This window comes from Cydia pomonella, chromosome 17, assembly GCF_033807575.1.
Source record: "Cydia pomonella isolate Wapato2018A chromosome 17, ilCydPomo1, whole genome shotgun sequence".
Taxonomy (NCBI): Eukaryota; Metazoa; Arthropoda; class Insecta; order Lepidoptera; family Tortricidae; genus Cydia; species Cydia pomonella.
In genome coordinates, this window is record NC_084719.1 from 4,228,955 (window position 1) to 4,254,420 (window position 25,466).

Consider the following 25,466-nt stretch of genomic DNA (forward strand, 5'->3'; position numbering starts at 1 on the left):
GTTAGAGTCTACCAACTACAAACTTTATTGGGACAGAACTATCATCACCGACAAAACAATACATTACAATAGACCTGACATTACCCTCCACGATAAAGCTACAAAAACTGTGTATCTCATTGATGTAGCCATACCCAACACACATAACCTCACCCCAACTCACACTGAAAAGATCAGCAAGTACACAGATTTATCAATAGAGATAAAAGCCCAATGGCGGGTGAATACCGTAAAGACTATCCCAATAATAATTTCATCGACCGGTGTTATCCCTCGTACTCTACATGCCAGCCTCAAAACCCTCGACATACATCCACTCACCTACATCCTTCTTCAGAAAGCTGTCATAATGAACACATGTAGGATAGTACGCAAATTTTTAGTTTTAGAAAATTAGGGGAAAATATATCCTTCTATATTCGTTTGGCCAAAAGCCCGCGAATATGGAAGTAAAATCACCTCCATTTGGAGAGAAAAACAAATATTGGAAAATAATAATAATAAAGCTTTATTTGTCCATGCAAAAAAATATATCTAATAATTGCAATAATAATTCTATAGTGCGTTAACATACGATGTAACTTGAATAATAAAAATTAATACTTATTGAATATTTATGCACTGGTAAATTTAACTTAATTGGAATGAATTATATTTAATTACAATTAATTTCTTTTCAATTATTGGTATTTAGATTGTTAGAATTTAAATATTTATAAATTTTAATTTAATTTTTGGATGGACCCCCTTCGGGTAAAAGCCTCCTCCAAGGTATGCCACTTTGTTCTGTCTTTTGCTGTTTTTAGCCATCCTCGGCCTGCTATTGACTAAAGGATGGCTAAAAACAGCAATAAAGACATAGAACCGTTTAATTGTGATTTTAAGCATCTTCAATCTTTGCAATTATTTTCTATCGAGCCGATTTCGTTCAATCATGTATCGAGTACAACCACGGTCTTTGAAATATAATTAATATGAACATATATTTTTCTTACTTGACTAAAACAAATGGTCTTTCTTAAAAAACTGTTTAAGTAACATCAATTTCAAGGACATTGGGTGTTGACAGCCTCTTAATCTCTTACGCAAAAGAAGGGTGGTTGCGCGTTTGTCCATTATAAGTTATTTAATTAATATTATGAAGTGTGTTCAGATCTAGATACCGATGTGGGTTGCCCGTTTTATGGCTTTTATGCAAGCATTGCACGAGTTGCACTAATTAGGTGCGCAATCTGAAGCAAGTAAGTAAGTAAACACTTTATTGTCCCGGTCCCGGTATTTAATTGGTCCCGGGTTCAAATCCTGGTAAGGGCATTTATTCGTGTGATGAGCATGGATATTTGTTCCTGAGTCATGGGTGTTTTCTATGTATTTAAGTATTTATAAATATTTATATATTATATATATCGTTGTCTAAGTACCCTCAATACAAGCCTTATTGAGCTTACTGAGGGACTGAGTCAATTTGTGCAATAATGTCCTATAACATTTATTTATTTATTATTTATTGTACGTGAAAGATAAATATTGATTACATCAGATAGAAAATAGTTGTGTAGTGCAAAGGCACACACCATTTGTAGCATTAGTAAGGATTTATTTGTTTATTTGCTAAATTCTAGCGCACCTTACTCGTATATTGGACTCGCCGGGCCCGTGCAGCCAATAGCAATGCGTGGCTGCTTGCTGCGCAGTGCGCAGTGCGCTGCGCATGATTCAGCGCGGAAGCGCGCTTCCTTGGAGGGGATCATGCAGCTGACCCAAGGGGTCACCGTTAAGTCTACCTATGTTCTGAATCTATTTTTACACACATCCCGAGTATTTTACCCGGAACAAAGATTAAGAAGTAAGTAAATTAATCTTAGCAAAGATTAGGTAATTAACTAATTAGTATTATTAATAAATTATAGTAACGGCATGAATCAAGACACATTTAAGAGAAAATTTGGAGTATATTTGATAGTTTACCGATACCTGTAAACTTTCTACCACTTTACGCGTTAAAAGTTGATTGTCATAGGTATACTTCTTTTATGTTTTCGGAGTGTTTAATGAAAGATGCAATTGATTTAAACATACTAACAAAACTATTTATGTCTTGTTTCTCCAGTCTTGGGCAGTATGGCGCCAAATAATTTAAAATTAACAGAAATTAAAGAAAAGTCGAACTTAAGCAGCTTATTGACTCTAGTTTATGGTAAAATGTTGCCAGTATTTGACAACTGTACCCCTAGTGTAAATTTATTCGATAGCGAAACGTGACGTACGCGTTTGCGTTAAGTCTCATTTTGTATGGGATTTCGAGTTTCCAAAGCGTCCCGCTTGGCGCGCTGTTTCTAAATCCCATATAAAATGAGACTTAACGCCAACGCCACGTCACGCTATCGAATAAATTTACACTAGGGGTTCTGATGTTTTACTTCTTTACTACTTTAATCTTCTTTACTTACTAGTTTAACTACTTATTTTACAGGATTTGTGGTATAAGTACGTTCCATTATTGGTGCAACGTCCATTATAGGGGTGTTTACTATAATCTTTGTTCCGGGTATCATAGGCTAAGGCCTATATTTTTAAATACACACAAATACAACGAGGATCCTGACGGCGACCCTGTGGCGTGTAAGCGCATCTTTTGTTATACTTACTTTTTGTCGCAAAACATTCATGCAAAAACGAAGGTCGGTCGATCAACTCTGATCGATTTAAACTGCAAAACCATTTGCTTTATATTTGTCTATTAAACACGCATTATTGTAAAAGCAGCAACAGCGTAAAGGTACCGTTCGAATTTCAACTTCATCAGCGTTACTGCTGCAGTAGTACGGCGCGACATTACTGTGGACTGTAATGCTGCCGTAAATGCCAAAAATCGGTCTTTTAAGAGACTTTTCTACTAGTATGATCGAAAGAGCTCATGAGAAAGATATGAGAGCCCAAGAGAGGTATGGGCATTGTGAATGTCATCTCGCTCTGCGTGGTAGGGCACAGCACAGCGGATGTCATTCCAGATCTAGAGCAGAGCCCAACCGGGGAATTACCTCCACCTTACAGAAAATCGCAGCCAAATAACACTAGACCCTACTCATAGTGTTGTGTTCCTGCCGGTGAGTAAGGTTGCCAGAGCTCAACGAGGGGCGGGAGGGGGTTAGGGTCGGCAACGCGCATGTAACTCCTCTGGAGTTGCAGGCGTACATAGGCTACGGATACTGCTTACCATCAGGCGAGCCGTATGCTTGTTTGCCACCGACGTAGTATAAAAAAAAAGATAAATAACATGATCCAGAGACATATTAAATAGTCGTATTTAGTTTCGTATTGCGTTTCTTATGCATGCATGCTGAATTTAAACATTGATTCTTTAATAACAGATAGAGTCTAGAGTTTGGAAGTGATTAACCCAGTAAATTCTGAAGACTCAACGATGAGATTAAAATTTGTCAACATTCACCGAGCTCTTCAAAACTCTGTCAAAAAAATGTACATACATGTCGCCCCGCGATGTCACATACCGCAGACGTCACACCCGTCCACGTCACAGCCTGTATCCGATGTATGTAGCCCGCGACCGGACGCAAAAACCTAATTACCAGCTCTCCAGTGGACTGAGACGCCGCGTTATCAAACATCTTGAATATAACTATTTGTCTGACGGGAGAAATCCATTAATTCCTGGTTGCATACGATAATTATTTTTAATCATGATAGTTTTTCTCGTTGACGATAAACAGCACCGATGTATTCTGGAGTATTTTTGGTCACAAAGTTACCATTTAAAATGTAATAGTATTGTGCATCTAGAAACGAATAAAAATAAGTTTTTGGCAAAAATTTCATTTTTGGTACAAGCTTTTATCGCTGACTGTACTTTTCTTTTCACAGGCAACTAATACTCATCGAGCAAATTCTAAAAACCCCAAACCCAATTAGGTTGCGTTGTTTTATCACAGAGTTCCTATGTCCACCTCTTGTCTCCGTCATCAGATCAGCTCGATGGTACCATAATATTGCATTGTCACCCGACGTAGGTACATATGTATGCAAATTTTCAGCTCAATGGGAAACCGGGAAGTGGATCAAATTTAACTTGCAAGATTTGATTACAAACAGACAACGGTCAGGTGAAAGTAAATAAAAACTTGTAATAAATGACAGTCTTTCGGTCACTAGCGTCTTCCGAGCGTCGGCGTCTAGTCAACTCTATGGCTGATGCTCGACGCAACGTTGGCGCAACTGCGCAGCGACGCGATTTTCCATAGCGCTGACTCGACGCCGACGCTCAAACACGCTAGTGTGGGGTAATCCCTTAGGACAATCAATTGAAAAATGCTACATAATCAATTATGTTTATAGTTAAACTACAGAACATTGCAGCTATCAAAATTTTTGATTTTGTAAGCGTCTCAGTTATAAGTTTTTTGCATAAAAAGAACGAAACGGCTATAGGTACTTACTTGATTGTTTGAAGTTTTTTCTTTTGGAAATGGTAAATTTAATGTGTGTTGGAGCCATACAACTCGTCAGTGTTTTTTACGTCAAATTTTAATACATTACCCCTAAACTGTTTTTCCTCATATTCTGTTTTAGTGCCACCCCACACTAGCGTCTTTTGAGCGTAGGCGTCTAGTCAGCGCCTATGGAAAATGGCGTCGCTGCGCAGTTGCGCCAACGTTGCGTCGAGCAGTGGCCATAGAGTTGACTTGACGCCGCCAACGCTCGGGAGACGCTAGTGTGGGGTGGCCCTTAATATGAATAATATTTCCAGGAAAGAGAATCAAATCTTTAACGTTCGGGCAATTTGAAACATTCATAATTACATCAAATAAACAAACTAATCCTTAACGGTCCTTTGCGCCCTTACCTTCAATCAAAATACCTACCTTCCGTATCTAACCCAATCCTAAATCAAAATGCCTATACCGCACCCAAACCGCAATCTGTGTCCGCGGTTATCCGTCACTTCATATGTGACCTTGACCTTTCACATTTGTATACAGTACCGCCCAATAATATATTACCTTACTTAATTATTGATTTATCAATTATGTCTTTCCCATCACGGAACAATGGTGTTCCGGACCTTTGGGAGGCGTGCGCGGAGCCGGAGCCAACACGTAGAAGTCAAAAGGGTTTGACACTTCAATGAAATGTAAGGGGTACACCTAGCGGATGCTGCCCTTGCCCGTGACATGGGACGCACGCAGAGGCAGCACCCGCCAGGGTGTAAGGACTATTTGAGAGTTGATGGAATCTAAAATGAACTGGGCTATTGGGTGAAAGCGATGGACTAAATACTGGGCTATGGGATAATAAACCAGACGCCTGCCTAATAAAACGGTATTATGAATTATGATTAATATGTTAGGTTATTGACCCATGAAAATGTCATATTACATACTTGTAAATATTACAATGAGGAACAAGATATGATGGACTTATGGATCTCTTTTTGATTGGCAAACATATTTAGCCAAATTTAATGATTATTTTAGAGGTTCTTAAACATGTTAGGAAATAATACAGAGCCTAAGCAATACTCAGCGAGATCATACTGAGTTGTATTAAAAGTAAAACTTTTCCAGTGGAGAGGCAATAAAGTACCTAGCACAAAAGCACCTAGTTAATAAATGTTTGCTTACATAAGTTGTACGAACTACAAATATGGCCAGTTCCCTTTTAAATTAATTAGTAGGTATATTGTTTACTTCAGCAGTTTGTTAACTTCGTGTTTGTGGAGGTATAAAAGTTTACTTTAATTAAGAACTCCTGCCTCTGCCAATATTTCACTTCACCTTTGACCTTGACCTAGTTTAATTAAAGCTTTGATTTTACGATGTGTATGCCATCGCGTTCTATAATTAATCTTTTAGTACCTACTGAAACTATGGAATATGTTACATTACAAATGACGTCGTCACATGAATCTTGTGCCCGTTCATAAGTTTTTTATGTAAATTTCCATAAATGTGATGAAAATTTTTTTAATTTCGAAATTGAAATTTCTGCAAAAATGCGAGTTATTTCAATAACGATATACCAAATTCTAATCCAAAATTTCGGTTTCGGCCAACCTTAAATTACTAATTATATTCGTTGAATTGCAGTCTGCAGACAAGTTTTTTTGTAAAAACCGTAAAACGGGACCCTATCACTATGACTCCGCCGTCCGTTCATCTGTCCGTCTGTCACCAGGCTATAACTCATGAACCGTGATCGTTATGTAGACAGTTGAAATGTTCACAGATAATGTATTTCTGTTGCCGCTATAACAACAAATACAAAAAAGCACTGAACCCTCGGTAGGCGAGTCCGACTCGCACTTGTCCGTTTTCTTTCATTCCTGACATTAGTTACGCAGTAATATCATTCTTTCGTTAAATGTCAGTATGCTCTAGATGTATTAAATTTATAAATAAATAAATATTATAGGACATTATGACACAAATTGATCAAAATCCCACGGTAAGCTCAATAAGGCTTGTGTTGAGGGTACTTAGACAACGATATATATAATATATAAATATGTATAAATACTTAAATATATAGAAAACAACCATGACTCAGGAACAAATATCCATGCTCAACACACGAATAAATGCCCTTACCAGGATTTGAACCCGGGACCATCAGCTTCGTAGGCAGGATCACTACCCACTAGGCCAAACCGGTCGTCAAATTGAAAAGAAATAAATTCCTACTAACGTAACTATTATGCATATTCGATAAGAAAGTACCTACTTAATTAGACTTCTTATTCATAAAACTACATTGTAACACGGTTACTAGTAAGTTACTACAAGTAAATAATTACTACAATTAGAAAACACGTAAAAACTAATTGATTCAATACAAAAATGGCCCTAACATAGGCCCTTTAGCGACCCCATTCAAACTTAATTGTCCATGTTAAACCGCTATTACTCATGCCCATACAAAAAACGTACATACATACATACATTCATTAACGCAAGTGTAAAAAAATAATTGAGTAATTACGTGTTTTTATTCAATTACGTGTCAATATTGAGTAAGTACGTAGTTTTTAAAGCATTTTGTGTATAATTTACTCGTAAATAAAATAACGTGATTTGGAAAGTGAATTACATATATATTATAATTATTCACTTTATCTGATTAACAATTGAAATTGGTAATAAATTTTTGACAAAAAATCCCTTTTTAACCGACTTCAAAAAAGGAGGAGGTTCTCAATTCGACTGTTTTTTTTTTTAAGCTATTGCATAGCTTCTATCGCGGGCCTTGAGCGCGGGGACCGAATCCAGAAATTCCGTAACGAAAAAACCTCACGCTCCCCACTTCGTCTAACGTCGTTTCAGTTCGGCAGTCTTCGACACGGCGTTGTGTGCGTGCGATTAGACGTATTGTACTACTCAGAGACTTGTCATACGCTTCGCTTGACAGACAGATGAAGTGTGCGAAAGGGAAGCCATCACGTATATGAACAAGCCACGAGTGTGAAAGAGGCAGACTACATATGAGAAAACGTAACCATTTTTTGAATTCGAAGGCGGCCGAGGCGGCCAAAATCATATTGCCGTATTTTTTAACGTTAAAAATATACGAGAATCAAAATCAAAAATAAATATTAAGTAAGTAATTTAGTGAAGATGGTGTCATGTTGTGTGCCGGATTGTTGTGTTTCAGGGCCAAAAAACCCAGGGAAATACTCATTTCACAGGTAATTATGATAATCGTAGCGAAATTTTCGTAACGATATTATATCAAATTAACAGCATAAAAAGTGTAAAAAGCCAATTTATACAGTTCATTATAAGTTTTTCTTCAATTGTGTGTTAATATTTCATGATATTAGTCAATAATTTAGAATATTTTGTGTAAAAACCTAAACTGTTACTTTACGCTAGGGCTTGACAAAATGTTCATATGACTGTATCGATAACTTGTCGGTATATTAGTAGGTATGGAATTAGTTGTTCACAAGACATCATTAAGATATTAACCTTTATAACCGACGTAAAATAATAACGATTGTTATAATACCTTTTTTGAAGATGCACATGTTCAGCGATAAATTTAAACTTCACTTTCCAACACATTACTTACATTTTAACCACTTTTCCACGGCTTTGCCGCTAACACAAGGAAACACAAGACAGCGTATACACACCCAACCCAACTTGTCAGGCGGAAAAGGCGCGAATTTCAAATTTTCTTTGGTAAGTCAACTATTTGCGCCTACTGTTAACACTTAGCATGTGTTTGTGTTAACGACATTGCACATGTTACACCACTCACACCCGCATACGACAGAAACCTGCTTTATCAACGCGAGTCACCTGCTTTACCGACAGCGCCGGGTTCCATAACGCTTGATCGGACTACGTTAGTAATTTAGTCAAGTAAAAACGAAAAAACGTAAAAAGAGCGTACCTGGGTCGCCTAGCAGGACGTCCTATCGGACGCCCTAGGTATCGCTGGAGCGACATGGTGGAGGCGGATCTGCGCGAGCTTCGAGTCGACAATTGGCGAGAGGTCGCACAGGACCGAGAAAAGTGGCGCTGTCTTGTGTCGGAGGCCAAGTCTCATTTTGGGTCGCTGAGCCAACGGAGTAAGTAGTAAGTAAGTAAACGTCCCAGAACACCAAACCAGGTGAGAAAAATAAAAAATCGCAATGAGTGGCGATACGATTTTAAGTCGACACGAGTTTCGAATTAACTATTCGCAAATGTATTACAATACATATGGCCCTTAAAATGTTCGATATAGTTACGTAATGTGCTAATTATCGCACTAGTGCGGTAAAGTAGCTCCATATGTACTGTAAAATAAGTAACAATATATATTTGACCATTGTGACACATGTGTACCTATATATTTGACCATTTTGATGCTGACTGAAACGACTGTAACTGTAGCCTCGGTTATCACTATCAGTATTGTTATTTACTATGCGTCCGCTGTAAAAGAAAATTAAAGGTACTAAAGGCGCTAATAAGGTCTAATAGTAGTAATAATACTCATACCTATTACATTTTTTATAAAAACAAACACATTTGAAAAAGTAGTCGATAAAGCAGTTAAACATCGATAGATTATTAATATGTTGTAACATGACATCACTATTTTTGTTCGCACATAGACAATTTACGCACACACTTGCATTTCATTTTTGGTCACACTTTTGAAGTTTGACAGTCGTTCTATACTATCCTATTTCTATGGTACTACTCTACGAAACTCGCACGAATCGAGACGAGCTGCTCCGAAATCGGACAAATACATAAGCAGCTGTTTATAGTAATCTGTATGTATCATTGATGTACGTAATAGGGGTAGATGAGGTACCAGGCGGTCGATCGTGAGCCACAAAATATAGGTTCCGGGACCTATATTGAATTAGTCGTATGGGTGACGCTGAAGTGTCAACATTGTCATCAAATTCGATAAAATATTGCCAAAGAATGCCGTGTTGCGCCTTTTTCCAGTGCTTCAATAGCTCCAAGCACAAAAACAAAGCTCACGGTATCACTTTTCATTCGTAAGTACTATTATAACATTTGAAAACATATTTTTTCTAAATAAAATTAAAAATTTCCTTGTTATTGAGTGAGCGCGACAGCTAAATAATGCATTACCCATGTGAGAAACACGTTTATCCGAGTGTCAAGTAGGCATGCCCGCTTCATGCAGTGCATGCATGCCCGAGTCAGCAATTTTTTTTATAAATAATGCAACTTTTTAAATCATGTGCTCCTATTCCTTGAAACTATAGAATGTAACCGGTTTTTATTTTAATATAAGGTCACTGTGGGCAAGACCGTCTACAAGGCAAGTCCGTCAACACATTATAACTTTTGAATTAGAAAGCGTTTGCCGCTTTGGCGTCGAGTTTATAAGTCAGTTTTTCGTGCTAGTTCCCTCACTCTAAAACAGGCGAAGGCGCTTATTCCCATGACTTACAACTTGTCCAATATAAGTGAATCCGTATACGTATCGTAACTATGAATAAACAAGGTTCACACTTTTATATTGGTTATCTTGAGTCGTGCACTCGGTGAACGATTGGAATATATAAATACCAGGAGTAACTACGAATTACCAGTGTTTACATTATCTCTTGTCAAGCGTACTTGTCTTTTCCGAAAAACCATCAGAAGTGAAACCTCGAGATCCCTATCAACTGAGATCATATCGTTATACTGGTTCACTGGTGGTTGGTTATGGTGGTATTAATATCAAAGAAAAAGAAATACTGCATAAATAAAATAAATAAATAATTATAATTGCATAAGTTGATACAAAATGCTATGCAATAGCTTTACCGCGGCAGTCCCCGAGTGCCACACGTCTTTTTTATGTATGTTACTCGATATCTCCGAGAATCGTGAACCGATTTTCAAATTATGGATGTAATTTTTTTCGATAGCGTAACGTGACGTACGCGTTTGCGTTAAGTCACATTTTGTATGGGATTTAGAAACGGCGCGCCAAGCGGGACGTTTTGGAAACTCACCCATACAAAATGAGACTTAACGCAAACGCGTGCGTCACGTTTCGCTATCGAATAAATTTACACTAGGGGCACAGAGTGATATCTGAATGATATCAGTTAGTTATCGTGGATTTCGCTCGTACGTTTCCGTACGTGTATTGGTGCGAGCGAGGCGCGCGATAACTGGGTCAAATTTCTTTTCGTTGTCTTGATTTTTGTCTCCAAAAATGTGACAGAGTGGATTCTGTATTAATAGTAATTTTTATTTTATTTTTCTCATTTAAAATATAATCTACAGCTAGAAAGGCATGCGATAGCACTCGACTTTGTTTATTTGATAGAAGACATAGATACAAGCGTGACGGAGTGGTCAGAAACGAGACAACGAAAGAATTTTGACCCAACTAACACACCAAAGAACATTCTTATATTGAGATCGGAGCCCGATTCTGAACCCCTGTAAATTTATTCTATAGCGAAACGTGACTTACGCGTTTGTGTTAAGTCTAATTTTATATGGGATTTTGAGTTTCCAAAATGTCCCGCTTGGCGTGCTGTTTCTAAATCCCTTACAAAATGAGACTTAACGCAAACACGTACGTTACCGAATAAATTTACACTAAGGGCTCTGAATTAACAATTACTTAAGATTTTACTAGACTTAAACGTTACGTGATCGCTTCTCCGTTCAAACGTAGTCGCCATTTTCCTCTATGGATATTAACATGAAAGAAGATATTTTTATAATTATTAATATACAATGCATAAAAATATTTAATATTTAATATTATTATGCATTTGAAAGTATATTAACTAAATCTATGCCCCTTTGTTTCATTTTTAGGGTTCCGAATCTAAAGGGTCAAACGGTACCCTATTACTGGGACTCCGCTGTCCGTCCGTCCATCCATCTGTCACCAGGCTGTATCTCATGAACCGTGATAGTTAGTCAGTTGAAATTTCTACAGATTATGTATTTCTGTTGCCGCTATAACAACAAATACTAAAAACAGAATAAAATAAATATTTCTTTCCAATCTCGAGGTTCTCATCCAATCACCGAAGTTAAGCAACGTCGGGCGGGGTTAGTTCTTGGATCGGTGGCCGTTTTTATAGATAATAGTACGAAACCCTTCCTGTGCGAGTCCGACCCGCACTTGGCCGGTTTTTTTTTTAAATACCATTACATTTCACATGTAAAATTACAAAGATATAAAGAAAATTGTAACTCGCTGTGTCGCTAAAAAACGATCTCTTTTTTCTTTTCTTTTTTTCAAATATCGAATAAAGCCACGGCTATGGTTAGTATACAATAAATTATTTAAAAATATTTTCAATAATCTCAATATCCAGGGAGGAAAATGGGGACTACATTTGTGTGGAGAAGCTATCGTCCACTATCATCTTTAACCTGCTCGAAATACTTTTCAGCATTGAAAGTAGCCTTATAGCTTCTACATACGGCTACGTATATACGGAACACTCATCACCGCAGTCGTGACTGCGGCTTGGCCAATTTATTTTTAATACAGTTCAATCTCGATTATCCAAACCTCGATTATCCGAACACTAATTATCCGAACGCTGACTTATGTCAAAATCGATGTAGCTGGCCGAATTTGTGATATTTGGGACAGATCCAAATCCGCAGGGCCGGATTTAGGGGAGGGCAACCGGGGCTACTGCCCCGGGCCTCCACAAAAGAGGGGCCCCCACAATAGAGAATTCGGTAAATTTACCATTTTATATGGAATAAATTTGGGAGCAGGGGGCCTCCACTCCTTTATTGCCTGAGGCCCCCAGACCTCTAAATCCGGCATTGCAAATCCGTATCCTTTTACCTCTAGGTACATATATGTGAAAGAAAACATCTGCATCGCGATTTCCCATTTCGACCCACTGATCCATTTCCGAATACAATCAAAAACGAATCTAAACCCTCTAAAATTAACGTTTACAATCAAACGACCGACCGTTCAAATCAAAACAGCGACAGACACATTCGTATCAGATAAAATGGACTGTAAAGTTCATGAAATAAGATTGAAAATCATTCGATCAAATCGACATGATCACTGTAATTGCTTCTCGCGAACGATGCGCAATTTACGATTCGATTTTTTTCTCGATTCGATTTTAGTCGTTGCTCTGATTTTTTGCTCGTTCCGTTTTTGCAATTATGTAACGATTTGTTGACAAATTTGCCACTTAGCAACTATATAAAGCTGGCCATACGCACTACGTTATACCTTTTTTTTTTTTTTTGACGGAGTGGGAATGCATTTACGCACGGTGTGTGGGACTCGCCACTCCTTTCCCCTCTCCTGGGAAGAGGGGGGGAGAATTTAGCCCTACCCACTAAACCCACTCCGGCGTTTCACCCTCTTTGCCGTTCATGAGGGCGCACTGGGATCGATGATGACATTCACCACTGCGCCCTCCGGCAGCCCCGGCTTAACGCCAGGGCACCCTCACAATGGAGGGGGGGATCAGAAACGCGTGATCCCCCGCCCCCCGACGACGTCTATGCAATGCGGGTCCAGTGCCCGCTGGCCCTAAGGCTCGAGGCGAGCATGCGCTCTCTGCCTTTGGCCCTGCCGCCTGCGACGGAGAGGAATCGCGTCAGCAGACGTTTCTCGCTCCCTCTCCGCCTTCTCCTTCTGCGACATGACTTCTTCGCAGAAGGAGGCCACCGCTTCCCAATTCCTCTCGCTACCCAGCATCGCCGCTATTATGCTGTGTAGCGAGAGGTCTACGACCCCCGTCGCCGCCCTAAGGGCCGCTCTTTCCACGGCCCAGCGGTTGCACTCCTCTAGAGTGTGCTGGGCCGTGTCGTCCATCGCACCACATTCATGGCACTGGGGCCCCGGCTCCCTCTGTATTTTGTGCAGGTAGTGCCCGAAGCAACCGTGTCCGGACACCACCTGCGACTACGTTATACCTGCGCAGTTTTATCAACTGTACAGCGGAGCGTGTGTAGCATTCGACTGTGCAGTTTCCTATACAGCTTTACCTGTGCAGTTGAACTGTACAGGCAACACTGCGCAGGCATACCCTAGTGTGTATGGTCAGCTTAAAGTCAGAGTGAACAGACATAAGTTCAAACTGTATATTTCTTGACACTTGACTTGATCAATTGCTCATATAATTATTGTTAATTAAATATTTAAATGCTGAGCCTTAAAACGTAGCCCTCATTCTCATTATTGAAAATATTTTGACCCTAAGTTTCATTTTCTTAGATTTTTAATTATTATAAGAATTAGGAGCATTTAAAACTTTGTATGGAAACTGTTTTCGCTCCTAATTTTTACAATAAGTAATCAAATTATCTAAAAAATTTAAACGTAGAGACATAGCTATTGTTACTATAAATATTTTCAATAATGTCAATATCCAGAGAGAAAAATGGGGACTACATTTGTATGGAGTAGCGGCCGTCCGCTTTCCTCCTAAGCGGACTCTATGTATGTATGTAATTGTCCCATTAAATTTGGTCGCTGAGCGGCGGCCACGTCATAATCCTTATTATGCGTCCTCGCTTGCGGGGCTTCCGAGCTCGGACTCAGCCAACACGCCAAAATTATACCAATATCAGAGAAACAGTGTCACGTCGATAAGTTAAACCTTAAGTTTTTTTTTATACATTATAACGGACATTTCATGATAGATATTTGATTATTTCATCTAATAAATAAATAAATGAAATTCTCTCCCTGTCGAACTAAGACGCGCTCAATCCCTTGCTGTTTTCAAATCCCATCTTAAAGACTATTATCTGTCCCTTCCTTAGTGTGTCTGTCCGCGTTACTGGTTATCACTTTTGGCAAGAATTATATAGTATTGTATATATGTAGGTATATAATTATGTAAGTAGTGTGTATATGTATATGTATTGTCTTACTGTTGAAGAATTAAATTTTAAGGGTATTTTAGTTTTAATTTAGTTTGCTATTTAGTTTTTTTGCACCTCCTAATTAGTTAATATAAGTTTCAGTTCTCCACTACCTAAAGGTTGTCTGGAAGAGATCGCTCTGTAGCGTTAAGGCCGCCTGTTGTTTACCTTTATCTTCATGTTTTTTATGTGTTTCCATGTACATTTTTTTTCAGAGGTTGTGCAATAAAGAGGATTTGTATTGTATTGTAAATATTTATTTCCAGAAATTCAAATTACAGAATGTAGCAGGGGTCTCCGCACTAGGGTTTTACTGTATCGCGGGGTACCAGGAATACATTAACTAACAGAATGAAAGTTCTTAAAAGATATCTGCCTAATTAGTATGTCTAATAGTAACTTTACGATTCATTTTCATGTAGGTACTACTTTAAAACAAGAAATATAAAAACCATGCCGCTATGAGTGTAAAATCAGGCTGTATTTGTCTGGCACTATGTATTCCACATTACCCATATTAGAAAAATTACCTACCTATCAATAAAACTGATTATAAAATAACCCTTACATTGTCTACGCCTTAACCGTCTATAAATCGTACCTACTCTCAATTTCTCTGTTTGACCCAATGGTTGACTGGTAGAGAATGCCTTTTGACATTCAGTTCGCCATTTGTACATTTTTCTATACGTGTGCAATTAAGTTTAAATAAATAAATTTTCCATTTGAATTGTTTCAATTCTTCATTATGTATTAATCTCAGTTTAATTATTATACTAACGTTTACCAGCAAGTAAATTATTAATGACTAATTAATCAATATTAAAGAAAGTTTAATACGCCATTGTATAAGTTAAACATAAAATATTTTACAGTACATATGGTGCTACTTTACCGCACTAGTGCGCAAGTTAGCATATTACGTTACTGTGTCGAACATTTAAAGGGTCATATGTACTGTAAAACCTTGTACGATACATGTGCAAATAGGTAATTCGCAACTCGTGTCGATTTAAAACACTCCCTTCGGTCGTGTTTTAATTTATCGCCACTCGTTTGGAATTTCCTATTTTTCGCACTTGTATCGTAATGTACTATTAAATGTGCATAAAGCGAAAAATTTACGAAACCATATTTTTCATAATTAATACCAATTTGCATTGCATATATGTTTCTATGTATATAAGTATATATTTATGTACCTCTATACTTGTGTTTCGTCGCCAAGGACCCATAGTAGGGTCAGCATCAATAGTAGCGGATGAAACAACGCTCCAAAAGTATCTGATATTCCGGATAACTTTTCCAAATATTGATAAATCCATAAAATTTACGTTCAAAAGTATATATTTTAACGTCTTCATTGTTCTACATATATAACCACCACATTTTGTTAAGCTGTTACAGAATAGTACATACTTTTAAAACCTAGTTTGATCCGCTATTTTTGATGCTGACTGTACAAGCTTTGCTTAGTTTGGGGCTAGGTCGATCTGTGTCAGATTGTATCCAAATATTTATTTATTTTAAGAATGTATTAATCTCAGCAAGTAAAAAATATCCGGTTTATTTTAAAATAAATAAAATATTTAAAAAAACTCCGGTATAACCTTCATACCAACCAAACGTGTCTAATTTACGATCTCCAAACAACATCGGCCTTGGCTAGCTGCATCTGTGACGTCACAGTTAGTCATCGCATCTCAAACACATGTCAAACATCTCCGCCAGTGAGATCACAGCGTCTGCGAGTAATCAAATCAAGCGAATTGTCACTTAAGGTGTTGATTACATATTTCATAAAGGTTGTCTGTAAGAGATCGGTCTTTAGCGATAAGACCTCTGGTTGTTTTACCTCTACTATGGTGTTGTGATTTATACCGTTTTCCTTTATTGAGGTTTGCAACAAAGAGTATTGTTATTTTAAGTGTTATATCTTTTTTTTCTAGTTAACTTTTTTTTTGGGAAGATTAAAAATCTTAACATTACGCCAGTTCCAACGTAACTTAAACTAAATTACAATCATCGGCCTGACAGTAACTGACTAATATAATTATAGACAAATATATATATCTCATTTGCCTCTTCTGAGTTTGGTGTCGCCAAAACGCTTTAAACTGAGCCTACATCTAACTTATTAAGATTTAGTGACTTCATCAATATTTGTCATTTACCTTCGTTCTATTCACACATTCCACTAATACGTGTTGAACATCCTCTACAACATTGCAAGCTTCGCAGTTCGTTGGCTCTTTTTACCCGACTGCCAAAGGGAGGAGGGTAATGTTTTTCGAGTGTTTGTATGTATGTATGTATGTCTGTTTCTTTGTGGGCTCCTGTAGTCTAAACGGCTTGATGGATTTTGATGTATGAGATATCGTTAGATTCGTCTTGATCACAGGAGTGTTATTCCTATAACACTCTCCCTCCTGGGTGTTACCCTCTGTTGGTCCCCGCCTGCGATACTTACCATCAACAACAATATTCTTGTGGGGCTTGTTTTCCTCTTTTTAGTGTGCAGTCGGGTTATTTTTTTTTTTTATAATATATAATTTTTTTCATGTGTGTCCTGAACGGAGTCTTAATCCTCATTCTCGTAATAATAGTTTACACTTAAAACTTTCTCGTCTGTATGTTCGCGATAAATTCTTAAACTACTGAACGGATTTTCATCCGGTTTTCACCTATCAATAGAGTGATTTTTGGGGAACTAAACCTAAACTTTTGATACGAACTAACACCAGCAAGGTACTATAATACTCGTATGTTACTCTTTGCAGGCCGCGAAAATCGGATTCCTTTGTTTGACATAATTATGGAAAGTCATAATTAGTGATAATTCTGAAACTGTTAACTTCTCAGGATTTTCGTAAGGTTATCCTATAGATAGATTAGGTTAGGTTAGGTTTGTTTCATGTCAATCCTGAAAAGTTACGCGTTTCTGAGAAAAACTAACAATACATTAAGACTTAAAACTTTATGGGAAACCATAGAGACCCCCGCGAAAATATATGACTCATGGCTCTTCTTATGGCTCTACAAATAAGAATGTGTCAGCTATTTTTGCAGCCTTTGTTGTGTAACATATAACTGTACTGTACTTTTTTAACCTCCGACGCAAAAAGGTGTTATATTATAAATATTTAATAGATATCAAACGTTTCCTTGCGGTAGTTCTTAGGTTTGTTTGATAAAAGTCGATTCAGTAGTTTGAAGAATATCATTTCTGTTCCTTTTTTTTATACTACGTCGGTGGCAAACAAGCACACGGCCCGCCTGATGGTAAGCAGTCTCCGTAGCCTATGTACACCTGCAACTCCAGAGGAATTACATGCACGTTGCCGACCCTAAACCCGCCCCCCCTCGTTGAGCTCTGGCAACCTTACTCACCGGCAGGAACACGACACTATGAGTAGGGCCTAGTGTTATTTGGCTGCTGTTTTCTGTAAGGTGGAGGTCCTAAATGATGTTAGGCATTTTTGGTATAAAACGGTTTAATTTCGTAGGCGGTTTTTAACTTGTTTTATTGAACAGTAGGGTATGTAAGTACATACCTACTACTTATTGACATGAGTTGACCAAACCATGGCCACTATCTGTCTTCAATATCAGACCAGCAGAGCTATGTCATTCACGATATGTCTTGCATTATCATCTTTCAGTACATAAAGAGCCCAACCTCCAAGATTTTACTCACTCATGTAGGTGCAATATTATTTCGTGTCCAAATGTTACTTGAACTAAAACATCCTAAAGAATCGAAGTATATGAACTAACTACGTAACATGGAAAGTTAAATAAAACCTAGTGAAATGTGGATTGAACGTATTTCAACGAACGATGAATTTTTAAATGAACAATCAGAATTCCATTAGACTCGCCGCCATTTTTCTGTTAAGTGCAATACAGAGTATTGGTGTTTATTTAATTATTGCTTTTATATTCAAATGCTTTACATGGTTTCTACTGTACACAATCAGTACATGGTATTAGCAAAATTGTTTTAACCGACTTCAAAAAAGAGGAGGCCATCAATTCATCTAAATCTTTTATTATGAATTTAATTATTAATTCGCTAAATTATCGCTTAAGTTCAAGCAGAATTCAAAGAGTTTAGTAACCGATATCGTATCATTAACCGGTTGCATCAACTGTTATTCAACCGTACGTTAACATAACGTATAATTAACCTTAATTTACGATCTAAACACTGTTACTGACCACGAGCATAGCTGATTTTGTTTTGATGAGCACTAGTAACTCTGCGAGCTGAAGACCTAGCGATTCTGTCTTTGAATAATTTACAATAAATCAATATAAGTCTCCAACCTGCTCACAAATTTCACGAGAATAAGTTAAGAATTCCGATCTACAGATAAAGATAAAGATTTTATTATTCAAGTAGGCATATTACAATGCGCTTTTGAACGTCAAATAAAGCTACACCGGCTCTAACCCTACACCTCTGCACCGAGAAGATTTAAATCCCCCCTCAATTGGAGGAGGGTATCCCAATATAGACCGGCAAGAAACTCGGCGGGACACATCTTTTCAAAAATAACATCTTATAATTAACATGCAGTAAATAAGAAAAAAATAATACAATTTAGATTACTATAAAAATCATGCAATTACATACAGTAGCTACTTTTCTTTTTAGAAATTTGAAAAATATATATATATGCCATATCAAATCATACAAATACTTTATCATAATAAAGCTCTTTCAGAAAACATATTGAATTCTAGATAATAACAGCTGGAAACGCACGAAAACATGTAACTAAAACTGTAATACAGCCAACTGAGCATAAGCTAGGTCGTTTAGTAATCAGACGCAGGCAAGTCTCGGTGCGGAATTAAAATCGCGTGATATTAAGGTAATTTAAATTCCAGAATTATTCATACGAACTCTGCACTCAATTTTATTAACGTGGAAAAAAATATGGCAGTTCTTCGTAGTATGTAACAGTGTAACATAAAACAATGAGTACCATATTTGTTTTAGATTTTGCTTTTAATTATTCGTGAATTGGTTATTCTCAGCATATTCACGTCCACTGCTGAACATATGCCTCTTTCATATATTTCCATGTTGTTCTGTATGCGGCAGTTCTATGCCAGGTCGGCCCTGCCGTCTTTCTGATATCGTCCGACTATCTGGCTCGTGGTTTTCCGTTACCTCGGCTTCCCAGTCGATATCTCCAGAACAAAATACGAACGAAATACTTAACAGATAATCATCCATCAATATCTTCATCATTAAATATTTCTCACAGACCAACGACAATTAGAAGAGATCAATTTGTAAGTCCACTACACCGTGAAAAGTTAACAAACGTCTGGTCCAATTCTTTCATACTTTCTACGCTTCGTAATACTTTCCAAATTTGTGCAGATTCGGCTTATCTTTCTAGATAAGATAAAGCATACCTAGATTGCGTCAGGAATCAGAAATATATTTTTATATAATTAGGTACAGATTGGACAAAAAGATGGCGGGACGGCTGGTACGCATTCTACACGGAATGGTGGGAAATGACAACGAAAAGTATGAAAGAAAGAAGGAAGTCTTTGCTCAGCAGTGGGACACTTAAATCAGCGAATAATGAATATACATTGATATTTATGTCTGTTTCATTAATTGCGAGGAGATCCAAATCAATCCGTATCAGTATAAATAAGTCCATCACTTGACAAAGGATTCCCCTGGGATGTCCACGGAATTCCGCTTGAATTCACACTAAATTCTTACAACTTTCAAAATTAAGGACATATTTTCCGTTTTTTTTTTAAATTATTTATATGTTCAACATAGGTTATAGGGTGTTAAAGAAATTACGCTTAGCTCGAGGAATGTCGTACCAACCCGCCTATTGCTTCTCTATCGCACGTGCGTAATTATATATAATGCTGTCCCGTCGCTATGACGCAGGTCAATGACACTGTGCGAGCGGGATAGCAATTATGTGCGTGCGAAAGAGATAGGAGCATGCAGGTCAATGTACAAAATTCCTCGTGCTAAGCCTCATTTCTTTACAGTTCAGTCATTTTCACTCTTTCAAACCAAAATCAGTTTCATTTTTAAATTGATTAAGCTGTATGTAGTGATTGTATGTTTTGTGGTGCTTAATTAAACATTCTCGGGATCAATTCGACCAGGGGGCCGATTTTCGAATTTCGATCGCTTGATTTCGTGTTTTCCCTTTAACACTGTCTCACTACTAAGCATTTAAATTCTACTAATGGAGTTGAAAATGAGTGGTCAATAGCACTATATTTCCAATTTCTATCGCTCGTATTTCAAAAATAGAATTTCGCCGTTTTTCACAGATTGACGAAATCGTGCGCTCGAAATTCAAAAATCGGCCCCCTGAACCCCTAGTGTAAATTTATTTGATAGCGTGACGTAACGTACGCGTTTGATTTAGAAACAGCGCGCCAAGCAGGATGTTTTGGAAACTCAAAATCCCATACAAAATGAGACTTAACGCAAACGCATACGTCACGTTTCGCTATCGAATACATTTACACTAGGGGTACAGATATAGATATTTCCTATATTTTTTCATTTATACAATATCTTTTTTTACAAACCGCGAATTTAACCTACATTTACATTAATTAATCCATAGCACGCATTTGAAAAGAAAAGTAATGTTTTACTGGAGTGAGAGTATTAATTGTTCTTAAATATCTTCGATGCATTACATGCATTTTGTTACTTGATTTTACAATCGGATGGCGTATACATTTGATTTGTACAATTCAAGGCAGCAATTTATCACATATTTGAGTTACTAAATGTAAACACAGTTAGGTACTAAGTTCTACTTAGCAAACTATATCGCGAACTGAAACTTAATTGTTTTTGGGTTCCGTACCAAAACGATAAATCGGGACCTACTAAGTACTCCACTGTCTGTCCGTCTGTCTCATGAACCGTGATAGTTAGACATTTGAAATTTTCACAAATGATGTATTTCTGTTGCCGCTATAACAACAAACACTAAAAAGTACGGAACCCTCGGTGGGCGAGTCCCACTTGCACTTGTCCGATTTTTTTAATATTGTACATTTGCGTCATATTAAACTACACATAAACTTGCGAATCGTTTGTTAGCCGTCGGAAAACCTACGAGTTTTCTCGACCCGCAAAGCCGCGAACCGGCACGACTACTATTACGTCGTCCGCCATTTTGAACAGTTACTCAGCTGTCAAACCCCAAATCATTCTGTTTCTTTTAAATCGTTTCTCTACGCTTTAACTTCGTTTTCGTGGTATGATGATGATGATTGCCAAAAACTATCCTATTTCCTGAGCTTCAAACTATCTCCAAATTTATACCATCTTAATTAGTCCAGTGGTTTAAGCGTAAGGAACAGGCAGACAGACAGGCATGACAGAATTACATATCTGGCCTAGTGGGTAGTGACCCTGCCTATGAAGCCTGGTAAGGACATTCATTCCTGTGATGAGCACGGATATTTGTTTCTCGGTCAAAGAAGACACCCTTCTATGCATTTAAGTAGGATTTATAAATATTTATATATTATATATATCGTTGTCTAAGTACACAAGCCTTACTGAGCTTACAGACCTTACTCTGGGACTTAGTCAATTTGTGTAATAATATCCTATGATATTTATTTTATTTATTTATAATATTAGAAGGGCGTTAAAGTTGTATAACTTTAACGCCTAAAACGGATTGCTTCTTAATGCAAAGTCAGCTTTTGCGATTTTGATATTGTGTTTTCATCGAATACATCATACTTAATTTAACCTATTAAAATGAAGTATTATTTTAATCACTACACCTTACAAAACAAAGTCCCCGACCGCGTATCTGTTTGTATGTATGATCGCGATAAACTCAAAAACTACTGAACGGATTTTCATGTGGTTTTCACCTATCAATAGTGATTTTTTTTATATAAAGATAGGCAGGCGTTTGACCACGATCTCACCTGATGGTAAGTGATGATGCGGTCTACGGTGGAGCACGCTTACCTATGAGATACCTATTTACCCTAATTTACTTGAGGAAGGTTAGGTGTATAATTTATTAAGGTTTTGTGTAACCCGTGCGGAGCAGGGGCGGGTCGCTAGTTTAACCTATTAAAATACCTCAGTATTATTTTAAAATTAAAAGTGCAAAACGCTTGCTAACGCCGGAAACCAAAGAATTTCCTCGGCTTGTAATACCGACCAGCAGAGATGATGAGTAGCTCCATACAGGGCAAAGCATCTCGAATCTCTGAGATATCTCCCCGATGTGCTACTCAACATCAAAGGTTTGATGACGACCGGTCTGGTCTAGTGGGTAGTGGCCTTGCCTATGAAGCCGATGGTCCCGGGTTCAAATCCTGGTAAGGGCATTTATTCGTGTGATGAACACTGATATTTATTCCAGAGTCATGGGTGTTCTATATGTATTTAAGTATTTATAAATATTTATATATTATATACATATATTGTTGTCTAAGTACCCATAACACAAGCCTTATTGAGCTTAGGTACTGCGGGACTTAGTCAATTTGTGTAATAATGTCATATTATATTTATTTATTTATTTTTATTTATTTGATAGGATTCCTTGAGTTGGGCTGGTTGGACTACACCCCACCCCCTTCACGCAAATAGACGCCAGTCGTCAAGTTACGGAAACCTGCCCGACACCCGTGCTACAATACAATACCAGCAGGAAAATGGGTTGCTATAGCGACGACTATTTCTACTGTCTGTCAGCTGTCATTAATCCCAAATCATCACTTTTTGCTCCTTTCACTACTTAAGGAAATATACTCATTCATTCTTTAAAAAAAATTGCGTCCATCAAAAAGTGTGCTCGTTGAGCATGACGTTGTTCTTTAGTTGATTTTAGTAAAGTGATAGCTGGTCTTTACAAATAACCAAGATGGATTGCCGGGTGTTGACTTAAAGAATGGTTAACTGCGTTTCGAGACTAATTCTTCATTTGCTGCACACTTCAAAGTTAGTTCATTTCATTTTAAAAAACATCAATATTACACTTTAAACAATATTAATAACCAAAAAAATATTCGCGAGACGATTTCGCCATTTTTAAATTCAACCGGATTTTCGAAATACACAAAACCATAACGCCTGAACTGAATCGCTTCTTTGCTAGAAACCAACCTTTTCCCGACTCTCTCTATATTTTTTTATTTATTCAGTTATATAACATATTATTTTTAAACATATTGTACGCAAATTTAATTAAACTACGTGTAAAAGTGCAAATCGTTTCACTGTCGGAAAATCCCGAAAAGCCGGCCGGCGAACCGGCGCGGCCGCTGTTATGTCGGCCATTTTGAAACATCACTCAGCTGTCAAGCTGTTCAGTGTTCAACTGACCGTTCGGGGGTTAATCGGCCAATTTACTGATGTTGACTGCAACTGTAGGCATTTTGACACTGCAAGAAACTGAGGGCCTACCTCGAACACCGCAGTTCGCTAATTGCGAGCATCTTTTTCTTTTACTCCAATTGAGGCGTAATTAAAGAGAAATATGCCTGCAATTTGCGAACTTCAGTGTTTGCGGTAGGCCCGCTGTAGTTTTACGAGCAGCTAGTCATCTCGCTGAGATAGTTGGATAGTTTTTCGTTTGACGAGTTGCATTGCTAGTTGAGTCTGTCTAAGCTAAATTTTCATTGATTTGAACAGAACAAACTGGACTGACATTATAAAATTCATATTTTAATAAAAAAATTGACATGAATCATGATATTGCCACACCTTGTCATTGCAAATTATATACAGAGTTGCATGATCGGACTTTTAATCCTACTTTTAATACTACGTTTAGGAAGGCGGATATTAGGAGAAACTTTATATGAATAATATATTCCTTGAAAATAAATTAATTTAAGTAATTATACTAAATGCTTAAATATTGCAAAAATTATGTAATCTTAAACATGACACTTTAACCTTCATTGTATTATATTGTGTATTATAAATATCATAATTAATATACAATAAGAATCAACATTCAGAACACTAACCTAATAATTATGTAGTTTAATTAGCCACTAAATAATATTGTTATTCGGTTTAACAACGGTTTTTATGTGTAAGTAGCGATTTATCAAAATGAATTAATTTTCTCTTATCGATTTATCTATATTTTACGGAATTCCGCTCTTACTTGATAATATTTCATTATAATTATGTCTTCAGATAAAAAGCAATTTCCTTCATGAATGAATAAACAAACAGGTCTATATATAAAGTCAGTCATCAATAATTACGCAAAAAAACTTTGTAGAAACTTCTTACCGCACAAGGTGTAAAAACACAATGAGTTCGAACAACACAAATTGGCTCTCCGATCAACACAATAAAATTTATATAGTGCATTTGAATGCATTAATGACGTAATAATAATTTAAAAAAAAATGCCTAGAAAATTCCGCAAGTGGTCCTGAACAATTCTGTTTCGTTAAAACAAGTGAAAAACACAGAATTTTCTGACACTATCACCAAAATCACATCACTGACGTCTGTCACTCTGACACTTACCTTTGACAAGCCTCTGCAGTATAATCTCCTTATGCTCGTGTGTGTGAGGTTCTCCGATAACCGCGAGTAGGTAGCACCCAGTCAGGGGGCTCGGCGGCGGGACCGAGGCCGACACCTCGGTGCCCAGCGACAGGGAGCGCTCCTCGTCGTGCTCCATACCGGCCAAGCGGACGACCGGGCCGCTCGACCACTCCGACCGGAATGATATTTGTGAAACTCGCGGACCGTCGTGCGCGCGCATTGAACCAAAATCGACCGTATCTTTACGCAGACGCGTCGGCGTCTCAACCCTTAACTTCCCTCCTTCTCACCATTACGGAAAATCTTCAAGTTTGAGAGGGATGGGGGAGTTTACAGGGCGTGTAGATGCCGGTTGCCGGCGCACACGTGATCTGCATTGCGTCTAAACAGACGAAGTAACCTCAGCTCTCAGCTGTTCGGCAATCGATAATGATATAATCATATGTAACGTGTCCTGGTGCATTATGCAAAGGATCAGCCTTAATACCAGCCATAATCATTTATATTCTTAAAAACATTTTTTTTTA

The 25,466-nt window shown here is 37.6% G+C and overlaps 1 protein-coding gene across 3 annotated transcripts in view; it reads right to left on the reverse strand.

The window, feature by feature from the left end:
* The window catches only part of LOC133527248 (microtubule-associated protein futsch-like), a 286,179-nt gene extending 261,000 nt beyond the window's left edge, over positions 1-25,179 (reverse strand). The window contains exon 1 of one of the 3 annotated variants that reach the window (XM_061864160.1): positions 24,919-25,179. In XM_061864160.1, coding sequence (XP_061720144.1) covers positions 24,919-25,159 — 241 coding nt within the window. In that variant the 5' untranslated portion in view covers positions 25,160-25,179. The remainder of the gene's footprint in view (positions 1-24,918) is intronic. The other 2 variants (XM_061864161.1, XM_061864164.1) reach the window with 2 other exon arrangements.
* Positions 25,180-25,466: the final 287 nt, after the last annotated feature.